The sequence below is a fragment of the Hyperoodon ampullatus genome (genome assembly GCF_949752795.1).
Source record: "Hyperoodon ampullatus genome assembly, chromosome: X".
NCBI classification, from domain to species: Eukaryota; Metazoa; Chordata; class Mammalia; order Artiodactyla; family Ziphiidae; genus Hyperoodon; species Hyperoodon ampullatus.
Window position 1 is genome coordinate 131911083 of NC_136913.1, and position 17044 is coordinate 131928126.

Genomic DNA, 17044 nt, shown 5'->3' on the forward strand with positions numbered 1-17044 from the left:
CCTTGCAGAGAGCAGCTAAGAGCCAGAACACGACGTGGCGGGGCCATCGGGCAAGAGAGCAGGGGCTCTACTACAGGCCTGGTAACGTGGCCGTGCTCCCCCCCACCCCCCGGGGCCACTGGCCGGGACTCAGGGGACTGGCTACGCCAATGCACACAGGGCTCTAGAGAGAGCTTACTTCCCGAGGTCTGGATGGCCTGGGCCATCCGTGTGGGAAACTCGCATCAGGAAACAATTTGGGGCCACGACCCTGCTAGGGATGGCTGGACAAAGCTAGAGCTGGTATCTGTGACCTCCCCTGGCCCCGTCACCCCAGAGAGCCTGGCAGGAACGCTCCGGAAAGGGGGCACAGAGCTCAGCTGCCAGGCTCCACTTGGGTTCCAGGAGATCCAGGCGGCCACACCTGGTGGATTCACTTCACACCCTCTGTTCCCTCCTGGGCTTGAGCTGCTTATTAAAAGTTACTTAAAATCCAGAGGTCCCGTCAGCTAAAGAAACTCCTTGCCCACTAAATGAGGTTTGTTTCTGGCTAGTACCCTCCTTCACGATGGCCATGACAACGATGACAAGCTAGGCAGAGGGGCAAGCGACCACTTGGGGCTGTTCCAGGTCCCACCGCCACCGTTTGTGGCCTCTAGCCTGGAATGCCACTGCTAAACAAGACTGGTGCCGGCACCGGCATGGGGTCTCAGGAGTAGAAGTCAGGTGCTGGCTGTGGCCGTTCCGGTGTCCCCGGGCCACCACCACGGCTTCCACTTTCCGGGGAGCTGAGGGGATGGGGTCCTTGGCTAGTTTGGCACTGACGGACTAGGGGCCGTGGCATTTCTGGGTGTCTCCTGTGCCTTTCGATACGGGAGTACAGCAGCAGCGGAAGGGAGCTGTACTGGAGCCTGGCTGTGGCCCAGTGTCCCCAGCTCACTGCAGTGTCAAGGCCAGCAATTACACTGGTTAGGACAAGCCCACCAATGGGCAGGGCTGGGCTGGGCCGGGCACGGTGGGAGGAGCTTGAGGACAGAGAATTCCATCAGGAGAGGAGGTAGTCACTAAGAACCAGAATAAGGGCCGGGGAGACCGAATGTGACTCTGACCTAGCCCACGGGTGTCTGAAAGCTGTCGGTCAATTCCTGCCTTCTTCACACAGTCCCTAAGAGATGGCCCCCGATCTTCATGGTCTTCAAGTACACACAAAATCGAGGTCACACCCTCAAACTGGGCCAGACACAGCTGGTGAGAATTCCGTGGCGCTTAGGCCTTCCCTCCAACCTCCTGTCAACCTGACTCCAGGACAGAGGTGGTATGGGAGCTTCGGGGCCCCTGCCCAAAGGTGACTCACTAGTAATGCCTTTATTTGGGGAAGAGGGAATGTGGAAGAAAGGGGGGCAGGGAGAGAAAACCCTACGGTGCCTCAGGCGCCACATGCAGCCGTGAAACTCTAGGGGCAGAAGCCGGGGAGTGAGGGAGGCTGCAGGCCGGGCCGGGCCCGAAGGAAATGACACTGGAAACTCTGTGTTCTCGACCACCAATGCCACTCAGCCCCCAGAATGAACTGTTACGGGTGAAAGGGGGGCAACGGCAGGCCCAGCTCTCTTTTGCCCAGGACCAGATGGTACCAAGCTGATGGGGAGGCCAGCTCTTGATACTGGTCCCAGGAGCCACATTTTACTGGACGAAAAGTGTAATTAATGCCTAAAAACCTGACCGAGCAAAAGAGATGGTGTCCCCACGACAAACGGGCTGGACACCGTGCTCACGTGAATAAGAGTCCTCTGGGGGTTACCAGGAGTGCGAGGCCACTGCAGGGTCAGGAGCCTTTTGTCCTTGGAGGAAGAGGGATCCCGAAGGACTCTCCCCCTACTCCGACGCCCAGCCCTTCCTGGGGAGGAGTCATAAGTGAAGCCCGGAGGGTCGACAGCAGAGCAGGTTTGGTTGTGGGACTTGCTTCTGCAGCAAGAAATGGATACAAAAATGCTAGAAAGGCCAGCTACGACTCCACAAACAGAACGGGGCAAACTCCCTTGCTTTTAACCATTCTGGGAGAGACAGACATGTTTTTTTCTTAAGCTACTGATTGGAACTGTCAACTATGGGTCCTGATCACTAAGGACTGGCAAGGAAGTGCTAGACGGTTTCTAAGATGTTTCACTCCTTCATGGTTACACCGCAGTGAGGAAGCCAGGGGACAGTAACTGAAATACACGAGACAACACGCACTTGACAGTTCATGGCAGCAGCTCACATGGGACGTGCTTGTGGGTGTTTCTGGAAGCATAAGACTGCTGTCTCGTTTGCTACTTTGATAAGGTACTTCTCAGTTGGACAGATTTAGATAAGAGACATCTCTGTAAACACAGAAAAGGATATACCAATATGATGAAGATATGCAGTTAGATAAGGACTTCCTGAACAGAGGGTGAAAGCACGGGATCCTGAATTGAAACTGGTCAATGAAAACCCCCAAACAAGCCCAAGCCTCTACGCACCCACACCACAGCCCTGGTGCACATGTGGAGATGCGTGAGGTACCAGTCCACCCCGTCTCCCGCAAGCAGAGGCCATACGGGGCCCAGCAGAAAAGAACTTGCGCTCTGAGGAGCAGCAGCGGGGCATCTGCACTTGTTCTGCCTGCCGCCCCACCCGACCACCCTGCCCCTAGCCGGGTCCGGCAGAGGCCAAGGTCAGGGCTGGGCAACTCAATGACACTGGCAGGCCACAGTGGGTCTCTGTGCTGCCCTTGGCTTTGAAATCCATATCCGGCCCAACTTCTCCCTCCCCCACTTCTGCTGAGTGGGAAGGTTGAGAAGGCCTGGGATCCGGGGTCTGACCAGGGAAGGGGACTCCTAGGAGAGCAAGACCTTGCCACTCCCTTGCCCCTCGGAGAGGCCGAGGCACTAGGGCCAGGTGGATTTAGCAGAGCCTGGGGCTTCCTCAGGGCTCAGAATGGGTGGGAGGGGGGCTGGGGCTGACGGCAGGAAGGCCAAGGGTGGGGTGAGTTCTGGGGCCCTGAGCTGACAGCGTCGGCTCAGGGTACAGTTGGGCACTGCGGCTGCCTGGAACAGAAGGGATAAATGAGGAGGGGGGGGAGGGGAAGAAATGAAAGGATGAAATGCAAGAAGGCAGAAATTGAAGGAGAGAAGAGAAACCAATCAGGAAGTCCTTATAAATTGCAGCAAACACTTAGAGTTTCGGAGCTTCGTGGGAACCCTATGTGCTGAGCCCACTTTAAAACAAGCGCAGGTACATACAGATCCAGGTAGTTGTCAACACCGTCACGTCTGGTGGCTTGAGGGACAAAGTGTCACCAATTCAAGCCAGTTTGCTCTCAGAGCGTGTTTGTTTTGAAGTGGGAACATGAAGACTCAATAGTGCAAATAGTTCTAAGCTGTCCCTAGAGGAGTTAGAATTGGAAAGTTTTGGAAGAACATTTCCCCCTCCTTCCCCCTGGCCCCCTGCCCCATCTACTAAGGCTCTAACTACCAGTCACAACTGCTCTGAGCGACTAGGAATCCCTTCCGCCTGGCCTGCTGCGCTCGGCGGTCTGGAGCCTGGGCCTGCCTGCCTGGGCCTTGTCCTGCGGCCTTGGCGGCCTCTCTCTAGCGCCACCCGTGGGAAGCCAGCCCTGGGCCATCGTCTCCTCTGGCTAAGGCCAGTCTACACCCAGCGGCTCAAAGGATGACTCCTTCCTAGCCAGGCCAGAACTGGGGCGAACAGGTGCTACTTCCCCGTCCTGTGAAATGTCCTTGTCGATTTTGGATTGGGGCTGGCGTGGGGCCAGGTCTGTGCCACCACGGGTGGGATCACACGGGCTATAGCCACTGGCCATCCGCATCTTCTCTAAAGGATCCACCTGTCTCTCTTGCCTCACACCTCCTTGTCCCGACGTGGGTGGGAGTGGGCGAGGCGGGGGAGCTGGAGGCCGGGCAGGGTGGGGGGAGGAGAGCTGAGACTGGGGCGCCAACGGCACCAAAACCAGGAGTGTCCTCTCAAGTGCTCTCTGTCCCTAACGACCACGTGGGGGGGCTGGGTGGGAGGGAGGTGCAGGCGCACCCTAAGAAGCCTGGGCAACAGCTTGTCTGGTCAGTAGTATCTGCAGCAAGCCTTGTTGAAGGAGCCTAGTTTAGAAAAGTGCAAAGCTACTTCTGGCCCTGGTTAGGTCTTCAACCTGACTGTGCTTGTCGGTAAGAAAAACATCCCCAATGCTCCAACTACTCCCACCCTGAAGCCACGAAACTCTAAGTTTACTGAAAGAAAAAAAAATATTTTTTATTTCAGTTAATCGGGAAGCTTTGTCAGAGCCCTACCCATAAGGAGAAGAGACAACAGCTGCCTTTATTCTTGTTGGTTTGCTTTGCAATCCGCTCTGTGTAAAGTCAGCTAACTCTCTCGGTCACGGGCGTCCGGCTGTCCACAGGCTCCTCTCTGTTTGGCCTTGGCATGGAGGATGAGACAATGTCTTTGCGCTCTCCCTCCCCTCGGTGTTTGTACTTTTCTGTGGCCGCGGCGGCGGTCGTGAGCGCGGGCTGAGTCTTAGCTGGCTCCTTGGGGCAGCCGTCGCTCTCCAGCGAGCCTGCTCTCGGCATCTTCTCCTCTTTGCAGACGCTGCTGCTCAAGTCCTGGGGCTCGGGGGGGCTGGCGGGGTCCTCGGAGCTCTGGGGCTCCGGCGGGGGTGGGGGCGGGGGCGGAAGCAGTGGCGCGGGTGCCTTCAGGGGCTCCACATGGTGGTGGTGGTGGTGGTGCTCCTTCTTGGGGGGCGACGAGGCACTGCCGCTGCGCCCCTTGGGGCTGCTCTCCTTGCTTTTCCGCCCGGGGCTCTTGCAGGTCTTCAGTCCCTTCCCGCTCTTCTCGCCAAGGGTGGACACCAGCAGGGGCTTCACCACCTCCTTCACCTCGATGCTCACCGTCTCCCGGGTCTTGCGCTTCTTGATGGGCAGCACGGTCTCCTGCACAGACCGGATGGAAGACTCCTTCACGGCTTTCTTCTTGGCCTCGGCGGCGGCAGCCGCCACCACACTGCCCGGCTTTCGGCCCCGTTTCTTGGGAATGGCTTGGGGGTCAGCCTCAGCTTTTCGCTTCCGGCCGGGGCGTTTGATAACCATGACCTGGGCCGACGTGGTGGCCCCACCCCCTTCAGCCTTGCTGCCCGGCGAAGCTTGGAAAGGCATCTTGACGAGCAGCTTCCCGGGACTTTTCTCCAGGACCCTTTTCACCTGCACGCCCTCTGATGCTGCTGCCTTGGGTCTCGTGGTGCCGCTCCCTTTGGGGCGTCCCCGGCCTCTGCCAGTTCCTGGAGCTTTGGGAGATTTGGGCTTCTTAGGTGGTTTCTGCTCTCGCCGGGAGGGGCTCCCTCTCCCAGTTACCGTGAAGTCAAAATCATTAGGGTCCAGGGAGGTGTCGCCTACCTTTTCGAAGTATGCAATCAGCTCCACTTTAGAGCGAAAGGCTTTTCCCTGGGGACTGTGGGAATAAACGGAGAGACACAAAGAATAATCAGAAGCTTCCACAGCCATGTCAGAGATGGGGCAGAGGAGAAGGTGGTGGCGAACCCTCTGACAGGAGACATTCTGCAACCGGCATGCCCGACGATACAGCTGAACAAGGGTCACATTTAAGAAAAGCTGAGATGAGCTAAAACTAGGGAGCTACGGCCTCAGTTATACAGGAAGCAATCGGGTTGCCCAACGGCCGTGGGCGCCCGCGAGGCCTGCTCCGATGCCAGAATGGCTTGGTGCTGACTGCTCCACAGCTATTGCCTGGATGCCCCCGAGCACCTGCCTGCCACCGAGCTCCTCTGGCCCCCAAAGGGGTCTGGCCTGGGGACCCTGTCTAGCTGTCAGGCTGAACTCGGGTACGCTGCTTAGCCTCTCTTGGAATCAGTTTCCTCATCCATCAGTAGGATAACGCTTTGCTCACCCTTTTCTGAGTTGCTGGAATTAAATGAGGCTGTCTGAAAGCAGCCTTTGAAAACTGCTAACCTTTCTGGAAGCATCTAAGGGGAAGAACTGAAACGCACGCATTCACACTCGTCCTCTGAAGCTCTGGCTTCGAAGTTACTCTGCTTCAACAGGTAACACCCGACGACCAGCCCACAGCTGGACAAAGGCCCAAGGGACAGTGGGAAAGGCACACGGAGCCCATCTGGGTCTCTCCCCAGAGGCCCTATCAGAGAGCCCATCTGTCCCAACATGATTCACAGAGCAGGCTGAGCCCTATGAACTCCTATTTCTTTGGGTTCATGACGCAGTGTCAGAGAAGGACTGTCCCAGAAAGAAGAGGCTAACAGGTTCTGAGGAGGGCCCCTCAGCTGGGAGATGGCAGCAAGCCCAGGGAGCTCCCTTGCATCCCCAGCCCAGGCCAGTGTGCACGGCAGGACCTTGCGTCCTCACTGCTTCTCAGGCGGCCTCTCCTGGTGCCCTCACTGAGGCCCTGGGTAGGCCCTACTGCTATTCCAGCTCCAGATGAGGCCTTGACGGCAGGTGCGGGAAAGCCGCACTCTGCTACCCTGGGCACATCTCATTCAGGGCAGTGACCTACGTACGCGGTCATTCCAAGCATACCTGGTCGCGCCCGCAAGCAGTGGTCACTACTGAAGCCCCCGACCCGAGGTGGGGTTACGCACACACATTTTCCTGATCAATGAGCAGCAAAGAGCTACCACTCCAAGGGGTCCCCATCAGTTTTATAGCACCGGTCCCTGACCCCCCCGCCCACCCGGCCCTCCCTACTCTGTAGAAACAGGAGTCACCCTTACTCACTTGATCAAATACACATCATACTTCCCAGCGGAGCGGCCAGATTTCCTTTGCTTAAGCTTTCGGGTCCAACCTTCAGGCAGAGTGGGGTCGTCGTACATGGGTCCCCGGTCGCGGATGATGGAGCGCCGCTGTTTGGGGGAGGCCGAAGCTTCTGGCACGGCTGGGGCCGAGCCCGACCCTTCCGAGGTCTCTGCTTTACCTGCCTCTGCTGGCTCAGCAGAGTGGTGGGCCGCTGGCTGCAGGGGCTCATGCTTGCCCTCTTTGTCTTCTTTCTTATCCTTCTTCACCTTTTTAAATTTCAAAGGTTTATCCTTCAGGCCCTGGAGATCCTGTTCTTCTGACTTTTCTTCCCTGAAGTATTAAACAAGTACGTAAGTATCACGGAGAACACACTGGTTTGCAGAAAAAGTGAGCAACAGCAGGCCCCGGGCGCCCCAGCGTGGGCAGCGCCCTGGGAGAGGGGGATGCCCTGCCAGTGCTCGCCCATATCCAGATGCCCTTCCACTTCACAGATCATTTTAGAGCCCTTGGGCAGCTGACGGCGATGGCCCACCGCACCCTACCTGCACTGTGGTCGCCCTGAGTCCCACTCCTAGCATGCCTGCACTGAGAAGGTGGCTTCTCAGTGTTACGAGCTGTGCCCGAGGGCCTCTGTGTCTGACGGATGACAAGAGGCCCTCCTCGACTGCCGGAGAGGGACCTACCCACCAAAATGGAGGGGGGGCTCCTCGTCACGAAGGCCTGGCTTGGCTGTTACCACAGCTTCTGTGTTCTGGGTTTTCTCAAACGTGTGATCAGTAAAAACAGCACAGTACAACTTGCTGACGGGAACAGTCCAACAGTGCCCCTTGGGCGGTGGCGCAGAGCACAGCGCTGTGGAAAAACACGCAGATTTGGAGGCAGCCAACCTGAGCTCAAATGCTGACTTTGCCATTTCCAAACACGACCTGAGCATGTGAGCTCAACATCCCGTGCCTCGGTTTCCTCATCTCAACAATGGGTCAACACCCCAGAGGGAGAAGAGTCACAAAGGCATTGTATAAACACTGGCGGATGTGGGTAACCAGACACTGCTGCCCAGCGTTCTGGCATGAGAAGAGGAGCAATCCCAGGTCGGAGAGCCTTTATCACCAGACGCTCCTGACGACACAGGGCCTTGGCCTTGGCCGATGGGATGGAAGAGCAGGAAGAACGGAAAGGCGCAGAAGAACACGCTCCTCATTCCAGGGCGGGCACCTCCCCATTCCTTCGTGCCAACAGAACAGCTCCTTCCCTATGCTTCCGTCCCGCCCGGTAGGGTCCCCTCCTTGTGTACTTTGGCAATGGTCACTGTGAGGCCCTGGGATCAGGGTCTGGCCATGATGCTCTCATGGCCAGGCCAAGAGGGCAAGAACACTACCCGGGCCAGGGAGGCTTGGAAAGAAGAATCGTGGGCTCGGAATCAGCCACCTGAGAAGCCCGCAGTTAGCAGCTCATCTCATCTGGGAAAAGAGCCAGACTCCTCTGTCCTTCAGATCTCAGTCCCAGAGCTGCCTGGGCCCACGCGGCTCACGTCGGCACCAGTCACCACCTCACGTCGGCCCAGTCCAAGTGACTTCCCTTCTTGGCCAAACCGCGGAGACCGCAACAAAGGCACCACGGCGTGCCCTGGCAACCAGACTCCAATGACGTGGCTAAGTCACCAATGGCGAGTTCGCACCAGGAACACTCAGGTCAGGCATGGGGAGACAGGGTGTGGGGAGGGCGCGCCCCGACCTCCTCCCTATCCTGGCTCCGCCTCCAGAAGTTTAGGGCCCCGAGTGTGAGCTCTAGCACACAGCTGACTTTCTAATTCTCCAGGCTTAGCTCCTTGATGGGAGATGAAGAAGAGCCCTGGGCAGCTCCATGCAGCCCGCAGCCCACTGTCACCACGGGAACCTGGGCAGTCCCGAACCAGAGAAAAACACTGCACTGATGGCAAAGGCTGGCTTCTTCAGAGCCCTCATCTGCACTCCCCTGATAATTTAACTATGGTGAAGTCAAGCACAAACCACAAGCCCCAGGAATGCCTCTTAGGTACAAGCAAGGGTGCCGATGCCGTCTAGGGCCAGCCCTTCTAGACACCTACCCTGAAGAGACACCCGCAGAAATGCAAAACAACAGATGCCCGATGTTACTGGCGACAACATTCTTTTCACCGGCTCAAGACTGCGGCCAAGCCAGACAGCCACCGCCAGAGACCTGCTGGGCAGATGCCGACGTGCGCACCATGGAGAGCCGGGCGGCCCATACCATGGGTGAGGGACCCCCAGGACCTCCTGTGAGGGGAACACCGTACACTGTAGGCAGCCCTCTGGGGGAGAAAAGAAGGGGACTTTAGGAAGCAGATGGCAAAACGAAGGGAACCAGTCCTGGCAGTCCTGGGGTAGGCAGGACCAAGGTAAGGACAGGAGCGAGGCGAGACCTCGTCGGGTGTGTCAAACCAGAATTTCAATTTCTGAATCATGTAAAACTTTACATAACCAAACCCAAAATGAAAACAAAAGGGAACAAAAGGGAACATGCCTAGCATCCACGGAGGGGAACCAGGCTGGCCTGGGGAAAAGTGGGGGCTCCAGTTCTGGGGTGGCCTGTGGGGTGGAAAGGCAGGGCAGCGCACGGGGGTGGCAGAAGGGTCAAAAGGATGTGGGCTGAAAGGGCTCCTCTGTTGGGCTACGCGGTGACCAGGTGACTGTCCAAAAGAATGAACTGATTAGGATATAGTTAAGAAAAAACCCACTTGGTGATGTTGGGGGAAGGAGAGACAGACATAAAGGAAGTGAGGGTCCAATGGGCTTATGGGGGAAGAAGGTTCCAGGCAGCAGAGAGGCCTCGAGGGGGCACATGGGGCTGTGTCAGGTTTTATTCTGAGTGTGATGGGATCCCTTTGGCTACCATGTGGAGAATGACCTGCAGGGGACCTAAGCGGGCAGCAGGGAGCCTGTGGGACGCCTCTTGGGGCGCTCTGGGCATGTGGTCCAGGGTGAGGAGGGTGAGGAGGGCGAGGATGGCGAGGACTGGGGACGTGACCAGGAGGTGGAGCAACAGAGCTGGCCAGTATGGGGACGAGGGCTGGGGATGAGCTAAGGGCCATGGCCAAAGCCTGCGAGGATGGTGATGCCACCAACTGAGGATGACGAAGCCTGGGCCAGCAGCAGGGGGGAGCTACAGCCACACCCGCGTCGAGAAGCTGAAGGAGCAGCTAACACAGCACCGTAACCAGCTACACTTCAACATAAACAAACTAAAAGAGGCTCAAGGAGGGGAGAACGTAGTTCTTTGGCTACAAAGTGGGGAGACCCCTGTGCCCGGACTCTGACTTGGCCTAAATGAACTGTTTGGATTTTTAGAATTTTTTACTGTGATAAAACAGACATAACATAAAATTTACCTTTTCAACTGTTTCTAAGTATACAATAAATGAAGTTTCAATAGCACCAAACATGGGAATATAAAGGCTTTTAACTCTATCTGTGATTATTCTAGCTCTTTTAAATTGAAATTACTTGGGACTGCCCTCGTGGCGCAGTGGTTAGGAATCCACCTGCCAATGCAGGGGACACGGGTCCAAGCCCTGGTCTGGGAAGATCCCACACGCCGCAGAGCTACTGAGCCCGTGTGCCACAACTACTGAGCCTGCACTCTAGAGCCCGCGAGCCACAACTACTGAGCCTGTGCACCACAACTACTGAGCCCACGTGCCTAGAGCCCGTGCTCCGCAACAAGAGAAGCCCCCACTCACCGCAACTAGAGAAAGCCCGCGCCCAGCAACGAAAACCCAATGCAGACAAAAAAAAAAAAATTGAAATTACTTGAAGCAACTGTGAGAATATGGTGATTTTCAATTCTGTGCATTGAGGAACACAGAAGGTGTTTGGTACTTTATTTTCTGACTGCTACTTCTCTGCTTAAAAACAAATAAAAGCCTACGAAGAAGTCTGGAAGCCATTCTGCTGGGTGTGGAGTGGAGGCAAAAATGATGGAAAACAGGTAATCCAAATGAGTTTACCCTCGGCCCAGCCACCTGCTCAGTGCCAGGGTGACCTGAGGGAGGGGGCCAGGCTGGGGTACTAGGTGAGTACTCAAGGCCCCCCACCAGGAGGGTTACAGGGTTTGCTGAAACACACTTTTTTTTTTTTTTTTTTTTTGCAGTACGCGGGCCTCTCACTGTTGTGGCCTCTCCCGTTGCGGAGCACAGGCTCCGGACGCACAGGCTCAGCGGCCATGGCTCACGGGCCCAGCCGCTCCGCGGCATGTGGGATCTTCCCGGACTGGGGCATGAACCCGTGTTCCCTGCATTGGCAGGCGGACTCTCAACCACTAAGCCACCAGGGAAGCCCTGAAACACACTTTTTCAAAGAAACCAAACAGGGACTTCCCTGGTGGTCCAGTGGCTAAGACTCTGAGCTCCCAATGCATGGGACCAGGGTTCGATCCCTGGTCAGGGAACTAAGATCCCACATGCATGCCGCAACTAAAAGATCCCGCATGCCGCAACTAAAAAGATCCCACACACCACAACTAAAAAGCCCGCATGACGCAACGAAGATCCCGCGTGCTGCAACTAAGACCTGGCTCAGCCAAATAAATAAATAAATATTAAAAAAAAGAAGAAACCAAACGGCCCTCCAGACCGTGTATCTCTGCATGCATGTGCGCACACACACAAACCTGCTGAGAGGACCATGAGAACTGAGCACCTAGTTCTTAAGTTCACACATTTTAGAGTTGGGGGTATTCACCTGTTCAACTCTTCAGTGTTATAGGTGAAAAGAAAAGCAAGTACAACCAGACAAGGGAACCTGCCTGAGGTCATGCCTGAGTTGACGTGTGTTCATCGACTGCTCTTGCCCTGAGCCAGCCTCTGCTAGGGGCTGGGAGGCCAGGGTAGAACCAGCATCATTCTCTGGTCTTCTAGAGCTCCCAATTTCGGGGTGGTGGTGGTGAGGGGAGGCAACAAAGAAAGAGCGATCCTCTCCTCTGTTCCAGGCACAGAGGAAGCCCAGACACAGCTGGGTGTTTAGGGCTGAGAAGGAGTACTTATCCCAGGCCAACAAGGAGGCCAGGCCAGACCAGGTGGGCCTGGGCGGCACTATCAACAGCCCTATCCTGCCACCACTGTGACACCCCTCCCTGGAGGGAGAAGCGAGTCAGGATAAGCATCCTGTGTAACAGTGGCTCTGGACTAGCCCTCGCTCTCATCTTCCGAGAGGCCTTCCCTGCTCCATGCACAGTGTACTTTGAATATGCCACCCCGCCGCTCAACCCCCCAGACAGCGTGCATCTTCCTTCCCGTCGTCTCCCTGCTCGGTGCACAGGAGCAGCGCTTAATAATTCTGCCAAGGGAAGATCACAACGCACATGTTATGCTACCTCCGCCTCCTCTGACGGCCCCATTCCCCTGCCCATCAGCTTCAAGTAGCAGGGGCTAGTTTAGCACGCAAAGCAATAGGCTTGAGTCAGTGAGTACATGATGACTTTGGACGCCTGGGCCCTGGTGGGTCGGGGTTGGCAGGAGATGACGCTGGACTGGTCACCGAGGGCCCAGAAAGGCAGATGGTGACGTCTACAGTGATGGAGAGGGAGGGGTCACGGAGGACAGATATGCTGGGACGACAGGTCCCAGGCTTCCACAGATCAGCTCCCAGCAACGAGGCAGATGGGTCTGCAGACTCCTCTTGATGAAACTACTAAAAATGCCGGACCGAACATCTTCTAGAAGATATCATAGAGGACAGTGTTTAAAAAGTCTTACCTGTACTCACAAGCTGGCCAGAAAGTAAGGAATACGCAGGCTAAAGAGGCAGGGAAGGAAGGGAGGGGTTCTGTTGGCGGAGGAGGCCGGCAGAAGAGCCAGCGAGAAGGAAGAGGCCACGAGGAAACGCCTGGGAGAGTCCAAAGAGAGGGGCATCCTACACGTTGGCGGGCCTGGACTCTTCAAAATGGGCTGCGGCGTGAGGAGAAAAAGGAGACTGAAGAGACAGGACAACCAGGAGCGACGCGCCGTCCTGGACTGGCTCCCTGGTCTGAAGGCGCTACAAAGGCAGCAGTGGGGGGTTTGGGGAACGTGAATATGGTTGCACGTGAGCTTGATGCTGAAGCCCCCGAGTGCCCGAACTGCCCCGGATGAATGCTCTGAGGAGAGCCATCCTTCAGGGCTCAGGAGCGCGATGGAGCGACTGTCAGCGGTGGCAGGGGCAACAGGCAGCGTGTCCACAAAGGGGGAGGCGACAGCAACATAACCGGAAACTGTGCTGCTGGACAGGAATACTTTAGAGCCGTTTCGGTCAAGCTTCCTAACAATTAAAGAGAACGCCTTCACGTTACATGAATACATTAAGAGAAAAGGCTGAAAACCTCGCAGAAGTGCCTTCTTGTAGTGGCTCAAAGAACTGCAATGTTTTCAATAGCGTTATGCTCTGTATGGTGAAGCCGTGAGTGTGAATGAAGGTGTCGAGGTACTTCCTCATGTTAAAAAAAAAAAAAATCACTGCCAAAGGCAGCCTTGCCTAGGACCTGACTTCTAATGTCGATGGAACAACTAATCTGTGCACTGTGTGGGGGAAATGCAGGTATCACATTGAAGCAGAAGGCCTTCACAAATCTTAAATATCTGCTAAGACTGAGAGAAGGCTCTTGTGTGAAGAAAACATCATTTGGTAATTTTGCTGCTAAAACAAAAACATTAGATCAAATCCTTCCTTTGATCTAGCACAGGAAAATGAGAGTTGCAGGAATCTTGATATCAGGCCAAATCATTGTATCCCGAGGGGTTTGATGGCACTCATTTGACCCGAGGCTCCTGTGCATTCCAGGGGTGCAATCAGCCAACAGCTGACACGTGCAACTGACCAGACAACTGCAGCTGAGGTGTGACTACTCAATCTCCAAGGCTTCCAGATTAAAAAAGAAAAGAAAGGCCACAAAGCCAGGTGAAAGCCACAGCTAAAAGGTGTTCTTCACGTGAATCTGAATCCTGCCCCCTCCAGAGTAAGCTCTAGGAAACCTCCAGAGCCCCAGCAATATCCGGACCTTTCCCAATTTCAGTCATGTTTGCATCAGGCCAATCTCAGGAGATGGGAGTGTCTTGGCACCTTTCATTCCCAGTCATCCACCCCATGGAGCTACGTAAGGAGCCTGAGTACCACAACAAAGCTACGAACTGGAAGGACAGGGTGGCGGCCACTTCCCCAGGTCAATGGTCAGGGACCAGAGGAGAGAAATGGCCTCCTGGCAGTGGCTGCTTCCATCCTCCAGTATGAGCTGCAGAATCTCAGAATCAAGGGGGCTTCTCTGCACGAATCAATAAACGTAGCAGCGCTTTGAGACGCCAGCTTTGGCCCCTTTAAAGATCTGAGAGAAATCAAACTGGCACTGGAAGAGGGTCTCAGTGGTCTCTGGGGAGCAAAAAAGGGGATGGGGTTCAGCTCGAAGGCTTCAATGGTGGCAACTGAAGTTTAGCGGACCCACTCTGAATTCAGTGTATTTTTTAACACCCTAGTTTTTAGAAGATGCAAGAAACTGTCTATGTTTTGAAAAGCTAAATAAAACACAGTTCTTGCCACCCAAAGGTAGAACCCTCTCCGAATGAAGGCAATCAGCACCATATGGTAAGTCTCATCTTGATGGCATGAGTCTACCACACATGGGAGAGAAGTAAGTTTGAAAAAACACTGCCACCGTGGAGAACAGTCAGGCAGTTCCTCAAAAAGTTAAACGTGGAGTTCCCATGTGACCCAGCGATTCCACTCCTAGGTATGGACCCCAGAGAGTTGAAAACAGGGACTCGAGCAGATACTTGGACGCTGATGTTCATAACAGCACAATTCACAGTAGCCAAAAGGTAGAACCAACCAACCCAAGTGTCCAGGTACACATAAATGCAGAAACAAAATGTGGTCCGGGGCTTCCCTGGTGGAGCAGTGGTTAAGAATCCGCCTGCAAATGCAGGGGACACAGGTTCAAGCCCTGGTCCGGGAAGATCCCACATGCCGTGGAGCAACTAAGCCTGTGCACCACAACTACTGAGCCTGTGCTCTAGAGCCCGTGAGCTGAAACTACTGAGCCCACGTGCCTAGAGCCTGTGCTCCGCAACAAGAGAAGTCACCGCAATGAGAAGCCCACACAATGAGAAGCCCACACACCGCAACAAAGAATAGCCCCCGCTCGCCGCAGCTAGAGAAAGCCTGCACTCAGCAACAAAGATCCAACGCAGCCAAAAATAAATAAAAATAAATTTATAAAAAAAACGTGGTTCATTCATATAATGGAATGTTATTCAGCTTTAAAAAAGAAGGAAACTCGGGAATTCCCTGGCGGTCCAGTGGTTAGGACTCCATGCTCTCACTGCCGAGGGCCCAGGTTCAATCCCTGGTTGGGGAACTTAGAGCCCATAAGTCCCGTGGTGGGGCAAAAAAAAAAAAGAGAAGGAAACTCTGACACCTGCTACAGCATGGATGGACCTTGAATTGAAGATGTTATGCTAAGTGAAGTAAGCCACACACAGAAAGACGAACACTGTATGACTCCATTTATATGAAATGTCCAGAATAGGCAAATCCAGAGATTGAAAGTAGATTATTCATTGCCAGGGTCTGGGGGTAGTGGGTAATAGGGAATGACTCCTAATGGGTATAGGGATTTTGGGGGGGGGGGGCGGGGGTTGTAATGAAAATGTTCTGGAACTATATAGAGGTGCTGGTTGCACATTATGAGTGTACTAAATGCCAGTGTACACTTTATTTTTTATTATTTATTTATTTATTTATTTATTTATTTATTTATTTATTTATTTTGCAGTACGCGGGCCTCTCACTGTTGTGGCCTCTCCCATTGCGGAGCACAGGCTCCGGACGCGCAGGCTCAGCAGCCATGGCTCACGGGCCCAGCTGCTCTGCGGCATGTGGGATCTTCCCGGACCGGGGCACGAACCCGTGTCCCCTGCATCGGCAGGCGGACTCTCAACCACTGCGCCACCAGGGAAGCCCTGGTGTACACTTTAAATGGGTGAATTTCATGGTATGTGAATTATATCTCAATTTTTATAAGAACCCACTAAAATGACAGCTGACTTCACCTATTACCCTAAATCATAGAGGCAGGTTTTACGATGCTCAGGCAAGCAGCTCTGCTGTCCATGTGAGAGAAATTGGCAAATGTGGGGACCTACGGTGACACATGCTAGACTGGACCACACTGACCTGAATGCCATCTCTGAAACCCAGGACACGGTAACCACGACGGTCAGAAGGGAATCTAGTCCAAGAAGTTTAATGACTAGGCATTTAGCCAAGTTGAAGGTTGTTGGCTAAATATTCTGAGGGTGTTTTGATCTTTTTTTTTTATTGTGGTAAAATGCATGACATAAAATTTACCATTAGCAGTACTTAGTACATTCACAATGTTGTACAACCATCACCACTATCTAGTTCCAGAACATTTTGTCACCCCCCCAGAGGAAATCTTATACCCACTAAGCAGGTACTTCCCCCTTACTCCCAAGCCCCTGGCAACCACTAATCTCTTTTCTGTCTCTATGGATCTGCCTGTTTGGACCTTTCATATAAATGGAATCATATAACATATGGCTTTTTGTGATAGGCTCCTTTCACTCAGCATAATGTTTTCCAGGTTCTTCCACACTGTAGCATGTATCACAACTTCTTCCCTTTCTATGGCTGAATAACATTCCACTGTATAGACACACCACACTTTGTTTATCCATTCATCTGTTGATGGACATCTGGGTTGCTTCTACTTTTTAGCTGCTGTGAATATTTGAGTACAAGTTTTTGCACGGGTGGATGTTTTCAATTCTGTTGGGTCTATACCTAGAGTGGAATCGCTGGGTCACACGGGTACTCCACGTTTGACTTTTTGAGGAAGCTCCGGACTGTTTTCCACGTGGCTTCCTTCGGGGGTGATGAAAATGTTCTGGAACTAGACAGGAGTAAAGTGGGGTGGCAGAAACTGCTTCCACTCTGGAATGCCTAGCAGGGAGGGGCAAGCTTTGAACAGAAGTCATCACGATAAGGACACTGGGAGTGGGGTGGAGGTGTTTCATGTCACCTACTCACTCATTCGGTAGCTGACAATCTAGGTAGCGGGCCCGAGCTGTGCTGGGGCCAGGGCTGCTCTGGTGACAAGACACACTTTCTACCTGCATCCGTTTCTTCTCTTTCTCCTGGTACAAACAATCTTCTAAAGCATACAGTCAATAATGAAATCATAGCGATTTTGATGAGTGCCGTGAAAGGGGAGAGAGCGGGAGCCGGGGG

The 17044-nt window shown here is 54.2% G+C and overlaps 1 protein-coding gene across 1 annotated transcript in view; it reads right to left on the reverse strand.

The window, feature by feature from the left end:
* Positions 1-4242: 4242 nt before the first annotated feature.
* Positions 4243-17044, reverse strand: part of MECP2 (methyl-CpG binding protein 2) — a 54029-nt gene continuing 41227 nt past the window's right edge. The window contains exons 2-3 of the mRNA XM_079727086.1: positions 6750-7100; positions 4243-5451 (exon numbers count right to left, since the gene is read on the reverse strand). Of these exons, the coding sequence (XP_079583212.1) occupies positions 4368-5451; positions 6750-7100 (1435 nt within the window). The 3' untranslated portion in view covers positions 4243-4367. The remainder of the gene's footprint in view (positions 5452-6749; positions 7101-17044) is intronic.